This window comes from Sparassis crispa (genome assembly GCF_003851025.1).
Source record: "Sparassis crispa DNA, contig_000007F, whole genome shotgun sequence".
Taxonomy (NCBI): domain Eukaryota; kingdom Fungi; phylum Basidiomycota; class Agaricomycetes; order Polyporales; family Sparassidaceae; genus Sparassis; species Sparassis crispa.
Window position 1 is genome coordinate 256,129 of NW_020939754.1, and position 23,915 is coordinate 280,043.

At 55.2% G+C, this 23,915-nt stretch overlaps 10 protein-coding genes across 10 annotated transcripts; 5 read left to right on the forward strand and 5 right to left on the reverse strand.

The window, feature by feature from the left end:
* Positions 1 to 217: 217 nt before the first annotated feature.
* On the forward strand, positions 218 to 1,679 carry SCP_0800800 (hypothetical protein; the record flags this gene model as incomplete). Its single annotated transcript, XM_027760675.1, has 5 exons — positions 218 to 310; positions 367 to 552; positions 604 to 820; positions 877 to 886; positions 1,556 to 1,679. The coding sequence occupies 5 exons, from the start codon at positions 218 to 220 to the stop codon at positions 1,677 to 1,679; spliced, it is 630 nt and encodes a 209-aa protein (XP_027616476.1).
* Positions 1,680 to 2,317: 638 nt separating this feature from the next.
* On the forward strand, positions 2,318 to 2,641 carry SCP_0800810 (hypothetical protein; the record flags this gene model as incomplete). The annotated part of the gene is made up of 1 exon (XM_027760676.1): positions 2,318 to 2,641. The coding sequence occupies one exon, from the start codon at positions 2,318 to 2,320 to the stop codon at positions 2,639 to 2,641; it is 324 nt and encodes a 107-aa protein (XP_027616477.1).
* Positions 2,642 to 2,687: 46 nt separating this feature from the next.
* Positions 2,688 to 4,454, forward strand: SCP_0800820 (hypothetical protein; the record flags this gene model as incomplete). The annotated part of the gene is made up of 3 exons (XM_027760677.1): positions 2,688 to 2,965; positions 3,045 to 3,756; positions 3,810 to 4,454. The coding sequence occupies 3 exons, from the start codon at positions 2,688 to 2,690 to the stop codon at positions 4,452 to 4,454; spliced, it is 1,635 nt and encodes a 544-aa protein (XP_027616478.1).
* Positions 4,455 to 6,653: 2,199 nt separating this feature from the next.
* SCP_0800830 (hypothetical protein) lies at positions 6,654 to 7,058 on the forward strand (the record flags this gene model as incomplete). The annotated part of the gene is made up of 1 exon (XM_027760678.1): positions 6,654 to 7,058. One exon carries the CDS (start codon positions 6,654 to 6,656, stop codon positions 7,056 to 7,058), a length of 405 nt encoding a protein of 134 aa, XP_027616479.1.
* Positions 7,059 to 7,571: 513 nt separating this feature from the next.
* On the reverse strand, positions 7,572 to 9,350 carry SCP_0800840 (hypothetical protein; the record flags this gene model as incomplete). Its single annotated transcript, XM_027760679.1, has 4 exons — positions 7,572 to 8,041; positions 8,133 to 8,320; positions 8,472 to 8,849; positions 9,232 to 9,350. 4 exons carry the CDS (start codon positions 9,348 to 9,350, stop codon positions 7,572 to 7,574), a joined length of 1,155 nt encoding a protein of 384 aa, XP_027616480.1.
* A 23-nt stretch (positions 9,351 to 9,373) lies between these two features.
* Positions 9,374 to 9,679, forward strand: SCP_0800850 (hypothetical protein; the record flags this gene model as incomplete). The annotated part of the gene is made up of 1 exon (XM_027760680.1): positions 9,374 to 9,679. One exon carries the CDS (start codon positions 9,374 to 9,376, stop codon positions 9,677 to 9,679), a length of 306 nt encoding a protein of 101 aa, XP_027616481.1.
* A 4,111-nt stretch (positions 9,680 to 13,790) lies between these two features.
* Positions 13,791 to 15,287, reverse strand: SCP_0800860 (hypothetical protein; the record flags this gene model as incomplete). The annotated part of the gene is made up of 1 exon (XM_027760681.1): positions 13,791 to 15,287. One exon carries the CDS (start codon positions 15,285 to 15,287, stop codon positions 13,791 to 13,793), a length of 1,497 nt encoding a protein of 498 aa, XP_027616482.1.
* A 2,394-nt stretch (positions 15,288 to 17,681) lies between these two features.
* On the reverse strand, positions 17,682 to 19,701 carry SCP_0800870 (hypothetical protein; the record flags this gene model as incomplete). Its single annotated transcript, XM_027760682.1, has 5 exons — positions 17,682 to 18,062; positions 18,116 to 18,522; positions 18,574 to 18,591; positions 18,661 to 19,232; positions 19,283 to 19,701. The coding sequence occupies 5 exons, from the start codon at positions 19,699 to 19,701 to the stop codon at positions 17,682 to 17,684; spliced, it is 1,797 nt and encodes a 598-aa protein (XP_027616483.1).
* A 645-nt stretch (positions 19,702 to 20,346) lies between these two features.
* Positions 20,347 to 22,564, reverse strand: SCP_0800880 (hypothetical protein; the record flags this gene model as incomplete). Its single annotated transcript, XM_027760683.1, has 4 exons — positions 20,347 to 20,897; positions 20,950 to 22,195; positions 22,302 to 22,439; positions 22,514 to 22,564. The coding sequence occupies 4 exons, from the start codon at positions 22,562 to 22,564 to the stop codon at positions 20,347 to 20,349; spliced, it is 1,986 nt and encodes a 661-aa protein (XP_027616484.1).
* Positions 22,565 to 23,254: 690 nt separating this feature from the next.
* SCP_0800890 (hypothetical protein) lies at positions 23,255 to 23,599 on the reverse strand (the record flags this gene model as incomplete). Its single annotated transcript, XM_027760684.1, has 2 exons — positions 23,255 to 23,509; positions 23,573 to 23,599. The coding sequence occupies 2 exons, from the start codon at positions 23,597 to 23,599 to the stop codon at positions 23,255 to 23,257; spliced, it is 282 nt and encodes a 93-aa protein (XP_027616485.1).
* Positions 23,600 to 23,915: the final 316 nt, after the last annotated feature.

Below are 23,915 nucleotides of genomic sequence, written 5' to 3' on the forward strand. Positions count from 1 at the left end.
CGGCTTCTGCAGCCCCGCAGATCGGAGATTCTACATCAATGTATATCGTCTTGATGCTACTGCAATGATTAAAGAGCAAATGTTCGATCTGTCGCCGATCCCGCGTTGTTTGTCAGATCACATCTCCCCAGCTGTAGCTCGTGCAAGTCGAGCCCTGAACTCACCACATTTGAGGCGAGGCCGATGTATGAACGATGGCGACTCGTTACTCTTGGACATGCCAGGCAACTGGTGGGAGGATGCACAACTGTCGCCGAGAGCCAATTCCACTGCGTTGGATTGTACGACATCGGATCGTAGCGCATCGAATGTCAGCCATCTCGTGGCCCAGCGAGCTACAAAGACCAATTTACAAAGTCAACCTAGGAGAGGTGGATTGGCAGCAGGCAGTCAAAGCTCGATGAGTGCAGCAAGCCGAGCTTGTACGTTGAAGCTTGTATCTGTGACGGGGACGTGTGCAAGGTCACACCCGACGCGCGCCCACCTCTCGACACTCATCCACCTCTCGACGCCCACCCATCTCAACACACACCCACCTCTCACCGCTTGGCCGTGAGTATTTCCATCTCCCACTCGTAGTTCGACCTGCTGATCTTGCAACAGATGTGCTACAAATACGAACATTTCTACAAGTGCGGAGCCCCTTCTCCGCCTCGCAAGCCAAAGTATTTTGAGTGCTCGCTAGTGCAGCGCGTCTCCGGTAGAATCGTGAGATGTGCGGATCCGTTTACGATGAGATACACGGTCGATAGGTGGTGTGGGGTGTGCTGCTTGAAAAGGCCGAAGGATCGTCGCAAGGGTCAGGCCGGTTTTCCAACATGTGAGTCTCTTCCTGTCAGGTGCTTCAAAGTGCATGTAGTCTAATGTTTCTGGCAGGTGATGAGGCGTAGGTAGATCATGTTGAATACAAGGGTTTCTGCTCGAATTTCGAAACGCCCGCGAACATAACGGACAAATGCAATCTCTTCTTCTAAGTGCCTGTTGCAAAGCCGCCCCTCCTGTGCTCGGGCTGCACCCAGACAGTCGATATAATGTATGTCTTCGCGCACTCCGTCGTGACATCTACGGCTTCCACTTTGCGTGTCCCCATCGGGCGGTGAAGTCTCTATGCGACATATGGCGTTCGGATGACACGCTCCGAGCCGTGTTCCCTGTCCTTGCGCCCAGTATTTTGCCTTCGTCATTTGTGTCGCGTGTCGTCCAAGATGGAGGTCAAAGGTCTGTCAAATGGGTAAGCATCTGCACTCGCATCTGTTGTTTCCCTTTTCTTGTCTAACTGATACTGTCATAGACCCTTCAAGACTATCCGCTCGAGGCAGAATAGCAACGCTTCGTCACGTACACCCGGTGTATTCGCTGTTTGACTACGCCTCTAACGTGCAAAGCAATCCACCCGGCGGGCATGCCACGCAAGAGCTCATGTGTGTAAACCTGGGTATTCATGGGTGGGCGCATGTAAAGCTCTTTGCTGTGAGTGTGTAAACTTCTGAGTATTCTTTGTTTGTACACTGTCCAACATCTTGCCCATCCCGCCTATGATGAACACGTTCCTCAGCCGCCCCGCGTCCCCCGCGCTCTTGCTGTCGCCCCACTCGCTCTCCCGCAAGCCGTCTGGGCTCTCGCCCAGCGGGAGCTCGCTCGTCATGGCCCCGACGACATGTCCGACCGCGGAAAGATGAGACACCGATCTCGGCGCAGTTTCCCAAGATGCTGTTGGAGCTCAACACCACGCCGAATTACAAGGTGCTCATGTTGGATGTGCAAACGCGCGTGCGGAGTTGAGCAGGAGCACACCACGGTCGACGTTGTCATGTGCATAGAGCCGTTGGTGCTCTTGCAGGATGGGTAGCTATTCCTGCTCGATTTGTTCGTGACCGGCTTACTGACCGATTTGCAGCATCGACAGGCAGCGGCAAGTTGGAGAACCGCAGACTCGCCATCAAGACCAGCTCAGCGTTCTCACACTCTAGAAGAAGGGTTCAAAGCTGGCAAACCAGGTGCCCGCGGCCGAGTTTGTCCTGGAGAGTTTCGGAACGTGGTAGGCTCTGTGGCATCAAGACTCTCGATTAGTACCTCGAGTGCAGCCGCATCGCTGGGGCCCCTTCTGGAGAGCGGAATTTTCATATCTTCTACCACCTCATTGCCGGTGCTTCTCTGGAGGAGCGGCAGCACTTGCACCTCTCAGAGAAGACAAAGTATCGCTATCTCGGACAGCGCACCGCTGTGGGATCGCATGCCCATGGTGGCCGGGACGAGGACGCCGTGCGGTTTGATCAGTTGAAGATGGCGTTGAAGAATGTGGGATTCTCGAAACGACATGTCGCGCAGACGTGCCAGTTGGTTGCCGCCATCCTCCATCTCGGTAACCTTGAGTTCCATGGATCGCTCCCGGAACGAAGATGCCGCTGTCGTGCGTAACACGGATGTCCTCGATATCGTCGCAGATTTCTTGGGCGTGCAGCCGGCAGCGCTGGAAGCGGCGCTATCATACAGGACGAAGATGTTGAAAAAGGAATTGTGTACGGTCTTCCTGGATCCCGACGGTGCCTCGGATAACCGAGATGAACTCGCAAAGTCCCTGTACTCCCTCCTATTTGCATGGTTGAATGAGCATATCAACCCAATGCCTTTGCCGCGATGACTTCAATATGTTCATTGGACTATTTGACTTGTCCGGCCCCCAGGACATGACTAGCCGGCCGAACTTCCTGGATCAGTTTTGCGTCAATTACGCCAACGAGCGGTTGCAGAACTTCAAGCAGAAGAAACTCTTCGAGCGTCATGTCAGCGAGTACACAACAGAGGGCATCTCCTGCTTCGTTCCTCAGGTGCCGTACTTTGACAACTCGGAGTGTCTGCGCCTGCTGCAGCACAAGCCTGGTGGTCTTATTCATATCATGGATGACCAGGCGAGGCGCCAGCCGAGGAAGACGGACCACACCGTGGCCGAGTCGTTCGCGAAGCGGTGGGGCAATCACACGTCCTTCAAGATGGGCACGATGGATTGCTCTAGGTTTCCCTATGTTCACTATCAATCATTTCAGCGGCCCCGTCACGTACTCGTCACACGAATTCCTCGATAGGGATTTGGATGCCCTAGATCCTGATTTCGTCTCTCTTCTGCGCGGTGCATCTGCGAGCACAACCGACACTCCTTCAGCTGATGGCTCAGGTTCCATCAACCCTTTCGTCCGGGGACTGTACTCCGCGAAGGCCATTGCTACTCAGGCCCATCCTCGAAACGAGGATACCATCGTCGCAGCGCAGCAACCGGTTAAGCCAATGCGCGCGCCGTCGATGCGCAGGAAAAACACGATTAAGCGGATGCCGACGTTGAAGGAATGTGACCTTGACGAAAAGGAAAGGGAGGACGAGGAGCCCCTAGGTACTATGGGTAGCGGTGGTGCACCGTGCGTTGCGGGCGAGTTCCGCACCGCGCTGGATACGTTATTCGAGACCCTCGAGGAAACCCAATCGTGGTATGTGTTCTGCATTAACCCCAACGACTCACAGCTGCCAAACCAGCTGGAAGGTCAGTCGGTCAAGGGCCAAGTCAGGAGCTTGGGACTGGCAGAGATCGCATGGAGATCGGTGAACGTGTTCGAGGTGACTATGCTACCGGACGAGTTTGTGCGGAGGTACAAGGCCCAGATATCTTCGTTGTGCGTGGTCGAAGGTGATCCTCGAGAAATGGTCGAGCAGGCGAGAACGGTTCTAGGGCTACAGGTGATAGACATCGTCCTTGGTCTTCATAAGGTGTGTTCCCTTCAGCTCGGGTGAAATTTCTGATCGTTAACGGAGATGTGTAGGTGTTCCTGTCGCAAATCGCGTTCCACTCCCCCGAGGACGATCCTCGTTCCAGGGATATTGAAGAGCTCAAACGCAACAGGTTGCGTGACACTGAGGCTGAGGCCGGCCTCAATCCACGAAGATTTGGTGACCCTTATGCACCGTACGCTACGCCAGGCGCGGATACATCATCCTACGAAGAAGGCGGTTACAATAACCCGTTCAGCCAATCAAGTCAGGTTCTCCCTCTGGTTGTCAATACATCTCCGTTCCAGCGTGCCGATATGTACAATGAATACGACGAACGGAAGTCGCTGCGGAGCGATGACTACGATGGTCGCAGCGCCTTCACTAGCCAACGCGATAACGACTCGACGTCCAACTTTGGCACCGGCGCACAGAACGATATCTTCCAGAATGCATCTACCCTCGGGCCTGGCTCCGGCTCTGGTGCAGTTACCTCCACCCCTGCTGCAGCGCCGACGTCCATGCCTGCCGCGTCACTCACGTTCACTCCCGTGGCAGCGCCGCCGACCTCAGACATGCCCGCCCCCTCCCCCTCCCCGTCCTCGTCACCCGCTCCACCCCTCATTAACTCCCCCGACTCCTTACCCTCAGTGGCGCTGTCGTCCTCATTGATCGCTCGAATGGTTGACACTACCTGATTTTGCACATCTTTTTGACTTGTTTGACTGAAGCTCTGCCTTATATGATAGTCCTGCAGATCTGTTGCCGTTGTTGGACTGAAGCTCGGTCTGACAATATAGGCTTTTCAGTCTTATACAATTGATGTTCTTGACCCCTGAAATCCAGACACACTTTAAGTTCTGACCATCGGGTCTTGAGTGCGATCTTGAGGACTTGTGTTGGTTCAAGTCGAAAAGATGATTCAGGAAATTAAGCTACATTACATTAAAGTAGCCCTTATTGTTCTGAAATGTTTTCTTGGCGGTCTTTTGGCCTGAAATAAGACCAATAAGCCCACGAAAAAGTGAAATAAGTAAAAGTGGGGTTTTGCTGATGCCATGATTTCGTGTACCTTCTCTACATTGAGGTACTTCTTGAAAAGTGAGTCATGAAACTTTCCGGTTATTGCATTGAGCATCTGCTTATTTAGCTTCAGCTCCGCATCAGATGCCGGGTCAGCAGCACGATCAAGAAGAGCTTCAGCATCACAACCACCGGCAGCACGCTTGACACGACCCAACCAAATCCGATAGTTAGACCCATCAGCGGCAAGCTTTGGGACATCGGAAAATTCCTTGGCAACGGTGGTGCCCATGACAGAAGGTAGATGGGGAGGGACAGGTATGACAGGATGCGGAGATGGTGTGCGAGAGTTCGATGGTGACAAAGAAGGTGATGACGGCAATGGGACGTTGATGCGTGAGAGGTGCGCAAACGGTAAGGGAGCGGGATACGGAACGAGATCACGTAGGTCAGATACTTCACGACCTTGTTGTTGTAGCAGCCGACGAGAAGTGAATGAATAAAAACAACGTTCGACGGTAACGGTCTGTTGGTAATGGAAGACAAGCTTCACCATAAAAATCCAGGGGCGCGCACGAGACGTAGGAAGACTCCTCAGCCGATAACGGCGGGGCTCATAACCTATCAGAGTGCGAGAAGCAACGGGGCGACCAAGTCAGGTCGGAACGGCAAAGCCGACTGAGCGCAGCGGGTACGGCTGGAGGGCAGACAGACCGGAGAGTGTCCTTGCAGTGACACGGAGGTCAGTGGATGCACCAGGACAGTGAGTCTCTATTATATTCATACCTTGCAGTGACACGGAGGTCACTGCAACAGCTGTAAGTAATGGTACATGTAAATAGGAAAAGGGAGACGTACGTGGATGCACCAGGACAGTGAGTCTCTGGGGCATCCGACGACCAACGGTAAGGTATATACGACGATCAGCCTCGCCGGCTACGGCTAGCGATAGCGCCGAGGTGTTGAGTAGATACGGGTGAAAAAGGACAAACCGAACCGGGTATAACGCACGTTCTGAGGAACGTGCCAGGTCATCTCCTCGGACTCCTGAGCTCCTCGGACTACAGATTGCGACAAATCACCGTGAAGAACCCCAGCGGAGATACGCCGATCGTCGTCATCGATCATCTCCCAGAGGATGCCAGTGCACGCGGGGCACCTATCACCCGCGTTAGCCCGGAGATCCTGAGGCTCATCTTCGTGCTTGGATATCTCACTCTCAATGAGACCCGTAAGGGTTTCGTCGACGATAGATATCTCATCTATATGCGGCAGTCGGCAGTGACGGACGATCAAGCTGGACATCTCATTCCTGTGGACGCAGCTGGTGTTAGGCTTGAAGAAATGGTATATCGCTGGATTCTCTCGACGCCTGGCTATCCCGCTCTCGCCACCATATGCTTGACGTCGACCTGTTTTCGCATGATTCTGAAGAGAGCACGATTCGTGCTGCCATGATCGCTCTCGTCGCCCACACTAGTCGCTGGAGATCGATCAATTTCGGGACGCCTATATATACAGGAATGCAGGCAGCTATATCCGACTGGCGGTCCCATGCCGCATTCTTGGAACACTGCAGCCGACATCGAGGACCTTTCAAACAGACGCGATCAAGAGCTGCAATCTTGGTCTGACGGCTCCAAGACTGTGCAAGTTGAAACGTTGACCCTCGAAAACTTCTCTTGCCTCCCTTTTGAGTTCTCCTTCCACCATCATGTCCCTCATGTTGGAGAGTATCTGTCTGAGGGGGGCAGCAGCAACTCGATTGTTGAGGAGCGATTACCGTCCTACGAGCCCTGAGGAAGGCCTTATCTCTCCTGCCGCACCTCAAGTATCTCTGCATCTCCGCTCCATCCGGTGTGTCCGGCACCTACATGTTCTTACCAGATTCCGATCGACCAATCTTGCAGGCACTAGAGAAGATCGAGTTCGCAAGCGTGCCGCTGGACGAAACTACTGCAGTCGTGGAGGCCATAGCGGCTCCGCAGTTAGCGTCCATGTCGTTCACCCGTCCCCTCTTGCGCACGTTCATCATCACGTTCCAAGGCCCCCGCAGTCACGCGCGCGACCACCGCGACCACCAGTCCCGCAACTCGGGACGCTCACGGTGGTGTGGCGCGGCCGCCTCGACGTTCGTCCAGGTGAATCAGCACCTCTGCCGCATCTTGCCAGACGTGATTTCAGACGGGTTGGAGTTCGTCGACATCGGTGGCAGATACGAGGATCTGACGCCGGGGATGCGTATGCGTCATCCACCTCGCAAGCCCGGCGGAGATTGAGCCGGGACACTCCCCCCGCCTGGTCGCTGTGGAGATCCGCCGGCGTGACCTTAAGGTGCCCCTCCGCCGGCTCGTGGATCGCCGCGCATAAGTGCGAGCAGCTCTGCACCGTTGCAGCCGAATACCGGCGGACAGCCGCGTATACCGCGCTCGGAAAGATTCTCACAAGATTGCATACCTATCTGAACGGTCGGCTCCTCCCCCGCGCCGTGGCAACACCACGGTCAGCCCCCGATCGCAACAAACTTGGGAGGCGATCATATATACCGCAGAGGCGCACGCCGATTGCCAAGATAACGGGTCACGTCACCGCCGCAGACAACCACGTCTCACGCGCTCACGCGCGCACACCGAACGCGAGCGGACTCTCATAAATAACGAGCGACGAAACTAGCCGAAAAATACAGTATAACAATCCCAACAGATCCACCCAAAGCAACTCTCCAACAACATCCAACCCCAGATCCTAATCGCTCATACAACCCCGCCAGCCCGCCCACCGCCCTTCTCGCCTCACGCCCCCGGCGAGCCCGCGCCCACCCAATCGCGCCACGCCGCCTGCATCTCCACCACAAACGCCTGCCCCTCCGGCGAGACCTGCCCCGCATCCGCCGCCCGCGCCCAATCATACGGGTCCACCACCGGCGTCAGCGCCCCCCCACCCGTGAAATGCGCAGCAGCAGCCAGCGCCCCCCGCGCGCGCTCCGCACCCGCCACCTCCGCCGCGCCCGCACCGCTGAGCACCGCGAGGCGGTACACCGTGCTCGCGAGCAGCGCCGCGCCCGCCGCGTCCTCGAACGCACCGGGGTCGTCCGCGTAGTTCCCAAAGAGCCCGCTCGCGCGCTGGCGCGCGTACATCCCCGCGTGGATCTCGCGCGCCCACGCCGCGAGGTCCGCCGCTTCGGCCTGCAGCGCGCCCGCGAACGGCGAGTGCTGGATCGTGCCCAGCACGCGCACGATCCCCGCCGCGGCCCATGCGTTCCCTAGTGAGCGGTGAGCGCGGGGGGGGGGGTAAGTGAGTTGAGCGGATGGGATGAGTGAGTTGAGAGGAGGAGGAAGGGGGGGGGGACGAACCTGTGGACCAGTGCCCGGCGTCGGTGCCGGACCCGAGGACGATGTGCCGCCAGAGGCTCGCGGCGGGGTCGAAGAGGTACTGCCGGTAGAGCTTGATCTGGGTGTACGCCTCGATGAGCAGGGTCGCGTTCCGCGCCGTCGCGCCGTAGTACGCGAGGAACGGCGGGACCATGTACACCGAGTCGGACCTGCACCGCGCGAATGCGTGAGTCGAGCGTAGGAAGCACTTATATGCGGCGGCGCGCGCCGAGAGGCGGTCCAGGCGGGACGATCAGCGCTATCCCCAGGGATGCACGCGTCCCCGAGCCCGCACCGCGACGAGCACCGAAACACACTCACCACAGCTGCACCTGCTCCACGCGGTGCGAGATCGCGCCGTCCGGCGTGCGCGGGACGCTCCCGAGCAGATACGCCAGCTGGTCCAGCGCGGCGCCGGCGTAGTCGAGGCCGTCCAGCGCGCCACGGCCGGTGAGGTTCGCGAGGAGGACGGCGACGCCGAGGCTCGCGGGGTCGCCCGCGGCGCCGCCCTGGACGTACACGAGCGGCTGCGGGCCCGGCGTGGTCCCGCGGCTGGCGACGACGGAGTTTGCGATGCTGAACACGGGCGAGAGCGCGGAGGGGGGTGGGGAGGCGGGCGGGATGGAGGCGGCGGAGAATATGGAGTAGGAGGGCGCGTAGTATTCGGTGAGGGCTTCGCATTCGGTGCCGAGCTCCCAGCTGCGGGGGTGGGGGTGTTAGCGTTCGGTTGGGAAGGGGCGGGAGAAGTGCAAAATGAGAACGCTGTGGAGAAACTGGCGGGCGGGACGTGGCATGGTCAGGGGCAGGATCTGCCGCAGAGAGCCACGGACCCGAGTGCAATAGAGCTTGCTCCCATTGTGAATACTGTCATCTTCTGGCGAGCGAGAACACCAACTCGGACTGAGACAGGGGGATTCTGTTCGCGTCGGCCTGAGTAGCTAGTGGGAATTTCTGCTGTGATGTACAGTAGCACTCACGCCATCTCCAGCCAGAGAACGAACGTCCGTGGTCGACGCTGCAGCTACCGCTCGAGCGCAGCAAACGCACGGCAAAAGGGGCATAGAGAAAGCTCGACACTCACGTCTGCTGGGCTTTTGTCTCGAGGACGGCGATAACGGCATCGAGCTGGGCGCCGGTGAGGCTCTGGGCGGCAGCGCACGCGGCGGCGAAGAACGGGACGGCGTGGGCGAGTACGCGCATCGTGGTGGCAAGGAGATAGATCTATGGGCAGGGACGGCGCATCTGAGAGGGATGAAATACGGTGGCTGGCGCTGGGCAGGGGCGCGGCACTTGAAGCGGATGCTGATGAGACCGCGTCCGCCAAGCCCACTCCCAGCTTCGCGTCCGTGACGTCACCGTCCCATCCATCCGCACGATCCAGATCTCGACCCCGCTCCGTTCGCGCTCTCCCTCCGATCTACCCCCGACTCACGATCCGCCTCCGCCCCGCCACCAACAGCGACACCTTCGACGCGTCCGCCCTAGCAGTTCTTCATCCCCTTTCCTCTTCGACGCGCCTCCGTCGGTGAACATCCGACGAGCTCACACCAGCCCTGGTAACATTCGTTTCACCCGCGCGGGATGCGATCACTCTCGTTCGGGTTCCTGCATGATTAACTGGCGATCTGGTGTTTCTGTGATCGCATCTGTCAGATCAGCACAGGTGGCGGTCCTCCCCACAGCAGTTTCGCGGCTCAGATCACGCGATCACGGACCACAGGGCGTGGCGATGAAGGAGAGAAACATGCAAGGGCATTGTGCACGGATATGCAGGACGTGCGACCAAACTGCACGTGAACGCGAACAGGAACGAATAGGATGATCACACGGAGCGAAGTAGTTCTGAAGCTTCGAAGCTCGCCTGCATTCCGCGCCTCCTGATTGGCCCTGAAAACTTGAGCGCCTGGTTGCGACGAACTGTCGACTAGGACTTCTTCCAAGCTCCACTCCCGCGACGCGATGGCTGCTGCCGACCTCGTCTCCGGGCTGGCGGTAGCTCAGCCATCTGGTGTTTCGCAGAACCCTCACCAAACCGTCAAGCAATTCTCATGCGCGCGCACAGACTGCGCCATCGTGCGCGGCTTCTGAGAAGGGCACTCGCGCGCACCCCCCTTCCCTTCGTTTCTGCGAACAGAATGGCAAGATCGCACCGAGTGCGTCGTTCACTGGGCCCTGGCGAAGCTCTGATTCGAAGCACCAACCCCCGCGCGGCCGTCGAAGCTCCTCTCGCTCAACGCCCGACTGGCGTTCCGCCGTCCAACCCTGCCACGGACCGCGCTTCCGAGAGCAAGTCCTTCATTGGCCCTTGGAAAACTTCTGAAACCTCAAAGCGCCTCCCGTCGGTCTCTGTGCCGGTCGACGCAGTGAGGCTCCAACTCACAACACGTTCCCGCAGAATGATTCGCGTCTCCAAGTAACGTGTCCGACGGGCGTTTCGCCCTCCAACTCTCCCCAGACATGCACGCATGCACGGATGGACGGCACCACGGCGCGGGCGCGCACCCCTTTCCCGCCGATAAACGCGCTCTCGCAACTGGTCCCGTACCCAACGCGCCGCGTTCCTTCCTCCTGACATGATCCTCATCCCCCCCCCAGGAATCCCATCCAGATCCCTCATCGACCGACGTGCTCCCCCCCATACCTCTTTCCCCGAGCCCTCCTTTCCGCCAACGCCCCCGTTCGAAACTCGAGCTTCCCCTTCCTTCCAAAGCCTCAACCCGCCGAGCCCGACGCGCGCGCGCACCGAAGGACCACAACATAATCGCACCCCTTCCTAGCGCACTCAGCCTTGAAGCTTGAAGCTCGAGCGCCCTCCCTTTCTGCCGCGAGGCCCGGACTTTCCCCACCAAAAGTCCTGGACCGACGGACTGATACGCCGCTAGCTTCCGAGAGCGTCCCTTCCCGCCGGCGGACTTGCCATCTTCTTACCCATCACCACCTTCCTCCCAACCCTCCCCGTCCCCACGCCAATCCTCGCAAAGCAGCATCCGGGACCCACCGCCCCGCCCATCCAGCAAAGTAAAGTGGCAGACAGCGCACTCGTTCCGCCGGAGACTGGACATATTCTACCCCAGAACGGCCGAGACGGACTGCCCGCTTCTGAGCGCACCCGCCCCTGGAACGTTCAAGGGCGAACTCCTCACATGTCGTTCCCGCCGATGGACCCGGTGGACTTGCGTTCTTTGCTGCCTAACGCTATGCACTGTGGAATTCCGGAAGGGACGAGTTGGCGAAACTCCTAATCAGCCCGCCGAGACCGACGCGCGCGCACGTCGAAAGGCGGACTGTGCCGCGATCTGAGAGCATCCGCCCCTGCCGGCGGATTCGAGCTCTACTCTGTGCAGCGATTCCCGTTCCCACCGTCCGACCGGATGCGTGACAAAGGCGGAGGACTCGCCCGCGAGGTTCCCCAATAAATCCCAGACAAAACACGCAATGCACCGTTCCCGAGCGCATCCGCCCACACATCCTGGAAAGGAGCGAAAGAAAAACTCCTAATCAGCCCGCCGAAACGCATCTGGCCGCTTGCGAGTGCTTCCGCCCTCGCATGTCTGGCCTCGAACTCCTCTTGAGCTTTTGCGACCTGTACTTCCTGATTCTTGCTCCCGCCCTCCTCGCTAGCGTCTCCCTTTCGAAACCCCCCAAACCGCCGAGACGTACATGCTCATCCAAGATGCGCTGCTTCTGAGGGCACCGATGGGCACCCCCTTCCCGCTCCCGCTCCCGTAACCCTAAGGTCGCCATGGGAGAGCAGCACATCTGAGATCCAGCGCGCAGCCCGGGTTGCTGCTCTGGATTCGCGCACTCCAGGGTGTCAAGGACGCACGGCGCGCGAGTCCGTGCTGGAGACGGTTCGCTCGAACACAGCAGAAGGACTGGATTTGCAGCCCGGCATGTACAAATACAAGATCTGAAGTTGTTGCGTTGCGACAGCGCGGCCGTTCGGCCCTTGTGCGGATCGTACGACTAGACCGTGCAGCCATGAATGCACACGCCAGGTCTGTCGTGTCCAGCAAGCCCACTTTGGCGTGTACGTTCGAACGTTACGGACCCGGGCTCGCCCTCTCCGGTTCTCTAAGCAGATACAATCTGAAGAGCAGGACAATGCTGCAATTTGGTGCCTTGGCCGACGCCAGCCCAGTAGTACGTAGTACACGTACCGAAAAACAGGCTCGTGGATCACGACCACCCTCGTACGTCTCGCACCCGTCCGCTTCACCATCAGGGCGAGACCGGTGATCATGAACACGCAGCACCAGACTTGTTCGAACCGACGTGCCCGCGTCATCTCGACCGCATTCGAATCTCACCCGGTGAGCCTTCTCCGATGCCGACGGGCGGGACGTGGTGTCAAGGAGCTGCTTTGGACCATCGACCTGCATATGCTGGTAGATACTGCAAGATGGGCAGCATGGGCTCATCTCACCACCAATGATCACTGCCTACCCACCGTCTTCACCACCGCCGATCGCATAAGCCAGGAGCTCCAAACTGCATCCGTCCAGAACTTCACGCCGTGACGATGAGGATATCAACTGCTGGCAATCGGACAGCATCGAGGTGCATCTGCTGCTTCCCCGAGACGCGATGAGGCCGTCTGGGACGTTCAAATTGTGCTTATCGCTCCTGCGTCTCCGGCCGATCGCGATGAGTCGTTGTCTGGACTTTATCTATGAGAAGTCAGAACACGCAAAAGGCACAGCCGCCGTGGCGTTTATGGCGTACCGACGACGCATCTCGTTGAAATGCTGCAGGTCCTTCCATACTGTAGGCAGAGAGGGACGTACGCGCTTATCTCAAAATTGGAAACGTTATTGATAGTCCGAAGTATTGTTTTGGCAGCCTTGTGTGAATAATCTCTGGTCTTCGCCCTTGGAGGTCTAAATGGGAAGCGAAGGAATGTGCAGTCATATCGAGATTTGGTACGCATCAGGCGAATCAAGCAAATGTGCCGGGAAAGGCGCCATGAATGGGAAAGACCTCCACAACACTAAAGTGTACGTCGATGAGAGAACGTTCAACGTTCGTTCAGCCATCTGTCTAGAGTCAAATGCCACTACTCGGAAAGCGAACCAGGGAAGAAACGCACAAATTCGGGTGTTCACTGCATGATAGCAGAAGGTAGTCATTTCCAAAACCCTGTCGATTATTACGGCACGCGAAACCACCCCGTTCACATTCGCAGATGCCAAGTTCAAGCACAAGCTCAGAAAGGACATGTGAACTTGACATCGCGGTGTGCCCAGAGAAGTTTCAGGTCATGAGTTCGCCAGCTGTATCATCAAGACACGGATGCGTTCATTGTCAACTGAGTTCACGGAGGGATAAGGAGATGTTATCCGTATCGTATGCATGACACGTCGTGATTGTGACAACACGACGCCCTCTTGATATCAAGTCTCCTCTATACCCTGAATACTTAAGACAATTGTATCCAACAAATCCGGCGATGTATGAATGTTTAAAGTGTTCGTACCAGCAATGCCGCTGAGGCAGATTTCACAACATAGCCTCCGTCTCGGAGTAGTAAATGGCTAGTCTTGCTGCGTACAGCAGATGTAGTGTAACCTGTACATCGATCATAGGGTAAATTTCGCATACAATAATCACACAAGAATTCGGCAGGCCGATAGAACTCACTCATGCAGGTGCAAAAGTCATCCTCAGCCAGCCAAGACGATCGTTAAAATGCTTCCCCTGCGCCACGCACGCACGAGAATCAGACCATGAGAACTGTTCCATGTCCATCCTCTTTGTGAACCACGTGCGATCTACCTCTGCTAAAGGCGTAGATGTGCAGACATGAATTTCCTCGAGCGGAGTAAACCGCTGGCCGCCCTTATTCGTAGCCGGCTGCGACTGGGAAGAGTTGGTGTTGCTCGAATGACGACGCCCGACGACAAGTTGACGGAGCCCAGCGACAGGAACAGGAAGATTTTCAGAGTGAATCTCCACACCAATCAGCCGAGAAGATTTCATCGCCACCCCGGCCTCTTTGCAACCAGCGAGCTGAATAAGCCTCCACATCTTTTTACCAGATTCCACAAACGACACCTTTTTGAACTTGAAGATGCCAATAAAGTGCATCAAGTACGGGTCGTCCACTACGTAACTGTTGTTGCAATACACCGTGAGCCTCTGAAGTACGGGAAAGTGGCGATAATGGTTGCGCTTGACGGGGCAGATGCTGCCAAACCGAATCCCATCATTACGATACGGGTTAGGACTGGTGAACAAGATGGACACCAATAGCGGAGCCTCCATGGAGTTCATGAATGCAACAATACAGTCGAACTGCAGAGCTTGAAATTGGAACCTCTTCAATGCCGGTAGGATTGCTCGTTCAGAACGCGGTGGGATCCTGTAGTTGCGCCAGCTGAGGTCTATTCCCGCACTGGCGATGCAGAGATATTCCAAGTGATGCAGGGTAGCTAGGGCCTTCAGCACGCCCAAGGGCTCATGACGACCCGGTCCCAATAACCTACACACGGTTAATCCTCTCAGATGGACTCTTGTCAATGCTGGAAAATGCTGGTGGAACGAGAAACCGAATGGAAAGCACGGAATACCGTAGAAGACCAATCGGCGTAGTCTCGGGGCACGAATGTTCCAATTGTAGGCCTCTTCGAACAGGGGAGAATAGTTGCTCACACCTACGCCCAACACCTCTAAGGATGGCACTTGTGATGGCAAACCCGATAGAGCGGCCCACATCTCATTAATACCGCTCAGGGAGAAACGCATAACCCGCCAGCGGCCGATGTGGGGGGCGAGCACGTGCATTACGGTTTGGAGCGGTCCATGCAGAGTGTCCAGCGAAGATGATTGGCAGCGGAGATCAAGCATGCGATGGCGAGAGCGGGATAACCAGTTATTGAGATGACACCCTGATATGATGCCATTGAAGTCGATCTCTAGTTGCGTCCATAGTAAAGAAGTGTTGAGCGCAATGACCCTCCACTGCCGGCATACAGATCCAATGCAGTCGACGAATTCCTTGTGGCCCCGGTCGATACTGAGATATCCCGCTGTAAATATGAGCATCAGGATCTCTGTCGCAAGGCGGGTAATTGGTGCCACTTGTGTTGGGACGCTGTCAACGTCGGCCAACTGTGTGTCTTCGGCAGTATTCTCCATGCTAAGTCTAGTCAAATGAACCTGTTCTACGTTTCTATGGTTTGAGAGTCGCCCGATGGCACGGCAGATATTAAGGACCTTGCTAGCACCTTGCCACGATTAGCGTCCGACTGTGAGGTCGTTGGTGACACGACAAAGAGCACGCCAACCACTATTACTGCATACAATGCGAAATCAGCCCAGGCTTGGGAAGGCATCTCAGTCTGGATTTCATACCTGCTTATTCTCTAATTCTGGGGAGGTTTGGCATGAAGACTTTCGAGATGAGGTGACACAAAGTTGACGCGTACTGTAGTTTTCAACCACTGGTCGCAGTGCGGCATCTTCCGTCCTGCGTCAAGCGGCCCCGCCTTCTTTCGGCAACCGTCACGGTAGTCTACGTTCGCAAAACTCTCTCAGTTTCCATGCGCGACGTTAACAGTATCCTTCCAAGTTTTCAATGACTGTCTCTTGATGATGCCATCTCTGATGCTCCTTGCCCCTATATTAACGACTCCTCTCGTCTGATCTCAGAGTTAACTGTTATATGCGCAGCTTCTGGTTGGATACGATCGATCTATATTTATTCATCGGCGTTCTTCATGTTGGTTCTATGTGAAATTTTTCTAAAATTCGGCATGCTTGAGAGCCCCCCAATGCACAATGCGTATTGATCACCTTTTCACGATTAGCGTCCGATGGTGGATGGCTGCGCGACTGGGATCTGGATGCACAAATGCTGGTACGATGCAAAATCAGACCGGGTGAGACTTATCAGTCTGGATTTCATACATTCTTAGTCGGGCAAACTTGCTACAATGGGGAACCAACACTTTCGAGATGAGGGGACGAGTTGAGTAAAGCTGAGCGCACCGAAGCTTCTTGGAGCGCCCGTGTTCATTTGATTCTTGGAGTTCGCTTGGAGTTGACTATGTCTCTTTCTCATCTGTGCTGGACGTAAACGGTGCCTTTCGATCCATGTTATCCTATTTTATGTTTCATATCAAGTTCTCAATTATCGCTCTTTACGACGCCGTCTCTGATGCTCCTTGCGTTGTACTTTGTACTAGGTATGTGTTCCCTTCGGTGCCTTTGTTCTAGGAAGATGGGACCAACTAGAAATCCATCGAGGCGCCAAAGTCATCTTCACCCAACTACCGCTATGGTTTCCGTAATCTGTGTGTTCATTATCTTCCCGGCATGAATCTATATTACACCATGCAAATCGGCTCATCCTCTGCGCGAACCAGGAGTGGTCAGCCTCCGATTTCGGTGCAGAGGTGTCTATAAGCATATTTTGGAGTGCGGTCACCTTGGGACTCCGCCTAGGACTAGTCGTAGTAGTTGCTCGCATCGAGGATACAGAGCAAGACCGTTCTGGTGGATCTCCACGCTAATCAAGAGGGAAAAGTGTTCCTTCCAGTCACCGTACGGCTCCCCGCCTCCTGCCCGCTGGATCGTCTAGCAGAATTTTTCTTCCAGCTTGTGGCGTTCTCGCTGACGAACTCCCCCAAGTGAAGCCCGCTGCAAAGCGCGACAAGTGTCAGGTCACCTAGATTCTCGTGTCGGGGTTGAATCGCCCTGTGAGCGTCTGGTGCTGCGGGAAGTAGGCGCGGCGGCCGCGCATGACGAAGCATCCCATATAGATGTCGGTGGGAAAAGTCGCGTCAGCCTCGATACCGACTGCAGAACGTACACAGAACATCCGGCTCCAAAAACTGGGAGAGGCTGTCCGTAATTGGGAACATCCAGGTTTCCTCTGAAGTCGGTGAGCATCCAGTGTTCGGCGAGGAGAGAGTCTGATAGAACGCGAAAACTAGCAATGAGAGGTGGAATGAATTTGGAACGTATGATGCGCGAGTGCGTTCTTTAGGATATTTTCAGTGCTCTTCACTGTAATCCGCGGTGGAGAAGCTGCACTGAGAGACATGTCAGGTACTTTTGTTTGTCTTTCCACCGACTGCGGAGAGTCGACGCTCTGAACCGACTCCGAAAACTGGGACCCTCGCTGCTCGGAGCCGGCCTCTTGATGCAGGTTCGCGCTGAGCTGCCTCAACGCAACGCAGCTTCCCATAAATCGGCGCGATTCCATTCCCTCGCCTCAATTTCCACGCTGGACAACAGCGGCACGAAAACAACCTACAAGGCCCTAGTTCCTGGAGTTAAGGACCATGGTTGCGAGACTAACATGGATAACAGGTAAATGTGCTACCCGGCGATGCTCCGAGACCACGATTTATCCTGATTTCCATACAAGTGTCTGCAGGTAATTCTGATTATTCGTACATGACAGATACTGTGGGCATAAGTATAGTAACGAACAAGATACAGTCTCGTCTTGGGCCAAACTTCCCGACATGTGAAACACAAGGCAAATCAAGGCATTCTTATGACCTTTGGGCAAGTGGCTGTACGTCAGCGAATACTACCTCGTTTCCTGTAAAATCTAGACTCCGCTTTCATTATGGTCCCTTTCTCTTTTTTAGACTCAGAGGAGACATCGTCGTCACCAGAGATAGAAGATGCCGGAGATGACAGACGTGATGCTAAAATTGTTTCGTATCTGGCAGCTCGTCCCCTCGCCACGAACACCAGGCGCAACTGCTCCATCGGAGCTTGCTCCAGTAAAGCTAGGGTTGTCGGCGGAATACCAAATCGTGGAGGAGACCAGGGAAGGATTTTGCCATGGGTACCTGGTAAGCTAAAACGGTCCTGCCCTAGCACAGGCAGGTGTCTACCTAGCCAGTCACAGCACCAACAGCATTTTTTACCGACACCGATGACATTATCGATGTCCTAGAACAAATCAGCGCCCATGCACACTACTTTTCGGAATGATCAAGACATACACAGAAAATAGTGCCAATACCAGGGGTAGCAACAGGTGCATTGGCCGCAGCTTTGATAGCCATGAGGGTCGCCTCACAGTGCACCGAGCCACGAAATGGCTTGATTTTATCGGGAATAGTATCACGAAGCACCTCCAGAACGGACTCTTGCTCGTCATCTGTTGCAACCTGGCCCGCAGGGAAGATGCGCTGCATGACCGATTCCAGGAAATCATTATCCATCACTTCCTTCGCCAGTGCCATGTCCTTATCAGGACGCGAAACGCGGATAAGGGCAAAATCCAGTGGTCGATTGCCGAGAAAAGTCTTTCGAGACGTTAAGAAACGGACGGCTGTATGGGACGCTACTAACGTCCGAATGTATCGCAGAGGAAAGGCCACGTTATCAGGGTCCAATTCCTCTAGTTCTACAGAGCCGTCAGAACAGGCCTCGATACGGGCTGAGGATGTTATCGTACCTTCATACACTGCCTGGTCTAACTTCGGTGATTCAGCCGATGGATGAGTGGCGCGACGAAAGCCTAGGGGCAAGGTTGACAACTTACTGGCTCTTTTGTTGTGCAAACGTTCCACGAGCGAAGGTATTGCGAAAAGCGAATCAAATATATGCGCGGATAAGAGTGTGTTGAGGCCGATACTATGTGCCACCAGCTCGTCCAAAAGCCGTGCATTCTCCTTCCGATCCTTGCTCTTGATTGCGGCAGCAATGGACTGTAGAGCATCCAGAGTAATGAGGACGTATGAGACGAGAGTCCTAAGCCAAGGACTAGCCGTTTCGATAGTTATAGCGTACATGTCCTGGTCCCCTCGACGGAGTAGTGGTATATCGGGGGTGAAGATGTATTTGCCAACACGCGAAGCAGGCACAAACTTTTCATCGATGGTCTCTCCGGCCTCAGGAGTCCACGATTCAAGAAGATCGAATAAATCCTCGCTCCAAAATATGTGTCTCGCCTGAAAACGCCGGAGCATCATCTGACAGGTCCTCCTGAGGACGAAACGGCGGAAGGATTTGACGCATGTCGAATAAGAGGGATCACTTCGATGAGGTATCTCCTGAAGAGCTGCAATAACATCGCTGATATGATCCTTCAATGTGACGCGGAGATCAAAGTCGCTATAAAGCAATGAGATCAAATCAACTGGGGATTAACTGTCGCAACATACTTGGAGCTACCAAGATCGGACAATTTCTTTCCGCTTGCAGGGATCCAGTTTATATCCAAATCTTCCGATGAGTTCTCTCCTGGTCGGGAGTTCTGTGTCGTTCCCAGTGTGCTGGCTGCAACATTCATGTCTTCGGCATCCTCGTCACGGTCCTCCTCGCTGACGGCCACCAACGTGCCTCGAGCTGTAGATTTCCCCTTCACAGCAATGACCCCTGAGCCCTTGCTATCAGCATCGGTACCGCGGGTGAGCAGGATGGCGATATGGTGGTATAGCTGCGCATGCGCTGACTGCTGGCCTGTAATGCTCTGTGTTGCGCCGAGAAAAGGCTTGACATTCCGGAGTACAGACGTGAGCGTCCTGATCCGCCGGACAAGGCGATCGTGTTCCTGAGAACCTACGGCATGATCTGCGGACATAGACCTAGGACTGGCGACTTGGGATTCTGGTTGTCCCTGTTCAACCGAACGCGGTATGTTCAAGTTTAGACTCACCGGCCGATCATCCTGAGGGGTCTCCACTATGGATGTCGTCACCATCACAACACATCGCCTCCACCACCGTCATCGCGCGGCCAGTCTGTTCATAGCACGCTGACGATTGAGCTGGGAGCTATCAAGTACACAACGGCACGCAACAACACCAGAAAAGAATACTCGAACAATATGGTATATACGTGTAGGTATTCAAATAATGCTTGTACGTAAACAAGGTTCGTGGAGGAAGTAGTCAATGCAGCATGGTGCGCCAATGTAAAGCAGCTGTGTAGTTCATTCATGTACGGGTCCATTTCTCGATGAACATCTAGAAAGCGTCTTCCAGTACATACCCAGCACAGTCGTGATGAGAAGCGAGCACGTACGCCAGCGAGGAGCACGCCGGCGATAGACACAACCGCACAGATGCGCGCACTGTTGGATGACGACACCCCCGCCGACGAGGACGCGGCTGTGCCCGAGGCCTTCGAATGGAACCAACCTCTGCGACGTTCTTGTCTGTCTCGGATAAGTAGGTTATGGATCATATGCCGGATGCGATCGAGAGAGAGTAAGGGTCATTCAACGCTAAGAGAGTGTCCCGAGAGCGCCATTTGAGACAGTGGACAGTGAAACCCCTGGGGGTTCACGACGTTCCGAAGATGGAGAGCTTTGACTGGGCCCCGACGGCTTTACATTTGCTTGCTCGGATGACGGATCCTGACTCGAAGCCAAATTGCTCTTCAACGTCTGCAAGTCACGCAGAAGTGGAACGGTCTGTGCCCGGTCCCGCTTATCTTCGCCCGTGAAAACGGGCATCGCCTCGTACCTCGAGAACATCTTGATCAGCTCTTCTATCAACTCGCTATCCACGTACTCGCCGACGCGGTGGGCCAGCTTGACAAAACATGAACCTACGCGAAGCATTGCGGGTCTCGGATGATCCACGAGCGGGACTGGGTCCCACGACTGGAAGCAATCTCGCATGGCTTGGAGCAGTTCAGCATGCACAGCGCGCAGGTGAGCGTCTAATACGCAACCGGGACGACTGGCACACCTCAGCAATACACCGAGTGCATCCGGAGAAATCCGCTCATTGTCGAGGTGGTAGCGTATATACCTAGCAATAGCTCGCAAACCTGGGATATCTCAGCTTCTGTTGCGCTCCATCCGCTGCTCGAATTCACTCACCAGTGTAGTTCGCTGTGAATTTAATGCCAGAAATCTGCCCAGTAAGGTGATTGATCCGTTTTATCACCGAGAACGCACGACTGTGAATAGTGTTCCCCACGGTGTCCTTCGACAGCAGGGTGACCATGACATCGTGGAGTCGCTGCAAGGTGGGTCGATCATGGATGATCAGATACACGGCCTCCTCTAGGAATTGCAACAACGTCTTCGTGGCATCGTCGAGAGAGTCACCATCTTCCAATCTAGACATGACATCGACCACAAGATTGAGGAAAACGCCTACTCGGCGATCCCACTTCAGAATCCTTGTCGACGAGAAGACCTGTGTCCGAGTGCAATGGCCCACAATATGGACCAAGCTTTGCGCAGCTTCGGAAGGCTCCATGCTGCCCAGGCAGGGCCTGATGGCGGTTTCCAAGAAGGTGTCGTCAGCGAGGACAAGATCTGCAGCGATGAGCATGCGCACGTCCAGCATCTCACTGAACTCATCTACGAGCTCCCTCTCCCTCTCTGCCCAGGTGTATGCCCACCAGTTCTTGTTATACAGAACAAGCTGAGAGTCATCTAACTGGTGACCCGTCCACCCCAAGTACGTCCGCCACTTTTGGGCTGGAGCTTTCAACAGCATGACAAAAATATAGAAGGCGAGAGCCTGAGGAGACTGGTATGGGCAAGTGGGGACAAACGCAGGTAGGACGGTCGTGAACAATTGAAAGACGCCTAGGCAAGCCACAAAAACCGTCGCAACAGTGGCGACAGTATCGTTGAGTGTCCACAGAAGCTCCAATAGCCCCGCGAGGAATAGCACGAGCGAACCCTGAAGCAGAATAGGCAGTATCATGATGATATTGGCTACGCGCCAAGTCTTCATACTTTCGTTCCGCAACTGCCTCGTCCGCGCAGCAGGTCGAGATGCATTTGCAAGCATATTTGTAAACCGACTCAGCCATTGTTTCACCATGATCCCGATAGACGCGGCAGAGAGGCTGCATATCAAGCTGGAGAACCAGAGTGCATTGATTCGCACGGATGACGATAAGACCGGTTGCGCCTGTACACTAGAGATCGCAGCAGAAGCCAAGGGAGGAACTGTGGAGTTGATAAAGCCTGCGTTAACCGAAAAGCTGCTCAGCTGGGTAGATATCTGTGCAAGTAGCACGATGGTCGCATCGGGGCTCGGGTTTGGTTGTAACAACTGGTATGATTGGACGTTGAACGCGGTAAGTACCGCAGAGAAAAGGCCAGCCTGGGAGATTGTCCGTCAGAAATGGTCGTAGAACGGCAGCGACCACCATGAACACCAATACCGCAGTGATCTTCCCCTCCATACCGGTATAGCAGGATGCACTCACAAATACAAGCAGCGTGTCAATTTCTTCCTTCCAAGACTGTACTGACTGGTGGTCGTGTTGTTCCAAACACGCGGCACATTTTGTCCATGCTTCACCGATGTCTTGTTCACTGAAGCTTGGAAAGCCCTCAGCATTCAACTTCAGGGTGCGCGGATTAAGTGAAGTTGGAGACAACATTAGGTGAGGTAACGTTGAATGTCTCGAGAACAAACCTCTGCCTTTGCGGGGACGTTCGGCGTTGCTTCTTCGTTACCGGAAGACATGACTCGTATGCCGTGGCAGCCTTGTGCAGACGTCTGGCGGAGTTGGCGAGCTCGAGGTCACGATCGCGTGGGAGTGACGCGTCGTGTTTTTGCTGACGTCACCCTCTTCGCGCCCCTTCGAATCTTCAATCGGTTCTATCACAGGCCTCCAATGTCACGGAGAAGTTCTCTTTCAAGTCTACTTGTAAGCCAAAAAATGATCCAATGAAGACATATATAATATCCAAAGCAAACCGTGTCCAGAATTAATTCTATAGGTAAGTCGCTGTAGTCCTATTTCCAGCCGTCACGTCCGCTTAGCAAACCTCCACTTGACCTTCATCATGCACTTTCCATCCGTCGCAGGCCAAAACGTGGGCTCACCGATGCGGAACCTTGAAGAGATTCCCGCCGCATCTCTCCGCCGTTCGCGTCAGCGTGTTATGCTCCTGCTTGCGTGATTTTCTTGTTCCCGCCAGCGACGTGATCCAGTGTCGGCCCCGAAGCACATCAGCTCATCCCCATCATATGATGACCCTCCGCCTCCGCTTCCCGCTCCGAGGCTCACTAATTCCCGCCGCAGAGAGATCCAGTTGTAGGAGGCGCGAGGCGCCCCCGTGTATTGTTCACCACCGACGAAAGGTCTATCGTCCAGCAGGTGTGATCCATTCTGCAGCTCAGAGTAGGGCGAGATGGCCAGGTTGGCGCAGCTTACGACGGGACGGCCCCCTCGACGAATTCCTTCAGCACAGTCGAACGCGCAAAGAGATTCCGTTCACGAGCCTTCCGAACCAGATGCAACAGGATGTCGATCGAGTACGTTGGCCCCGCTGCGTTGTCTCGAATGTGCTGAGCGGCTTGTATCGCACTCAGCAGCCCGGTCAGTATGCGAGTAGGTAGGTGTGGATCAATGATGACGACGGCGCCGGAGCCATTGACGAGCAGATATACGTCCATGGCATGTATCTATGTGTTATCCACGTCAGCGTCCGATCTAGATTTCGGAACGGATTCTGGTACAGCACCTACCTGCGCGTGGGTGTCGCCAAGGAGCATCGGTTCAAGCGCGCAAACCTTGAAATTGAAAATGCGAGAGCGTGCACTTCTATCCCAGAACGAGTCGATCGAAATGTTGCGGAGAGATAGCAACGTAGCGAACGGACCATCAAGAGAATAATATGAACTCAGACACATCGCTGCGGGTAGCATCTACCCGAGAATTCTTGGGGCATCGCACTTGGGTCGCCTGCAGGGAGATCAAGATCCTGCGAGAAGTCTTTCGAGAGCACATACTGCGAATGAGCACAAACGGCATGATGAGGTGGATATCTGGCGACGCTTCATGATCTGAAACAGATGCTCTGTGGGCAGG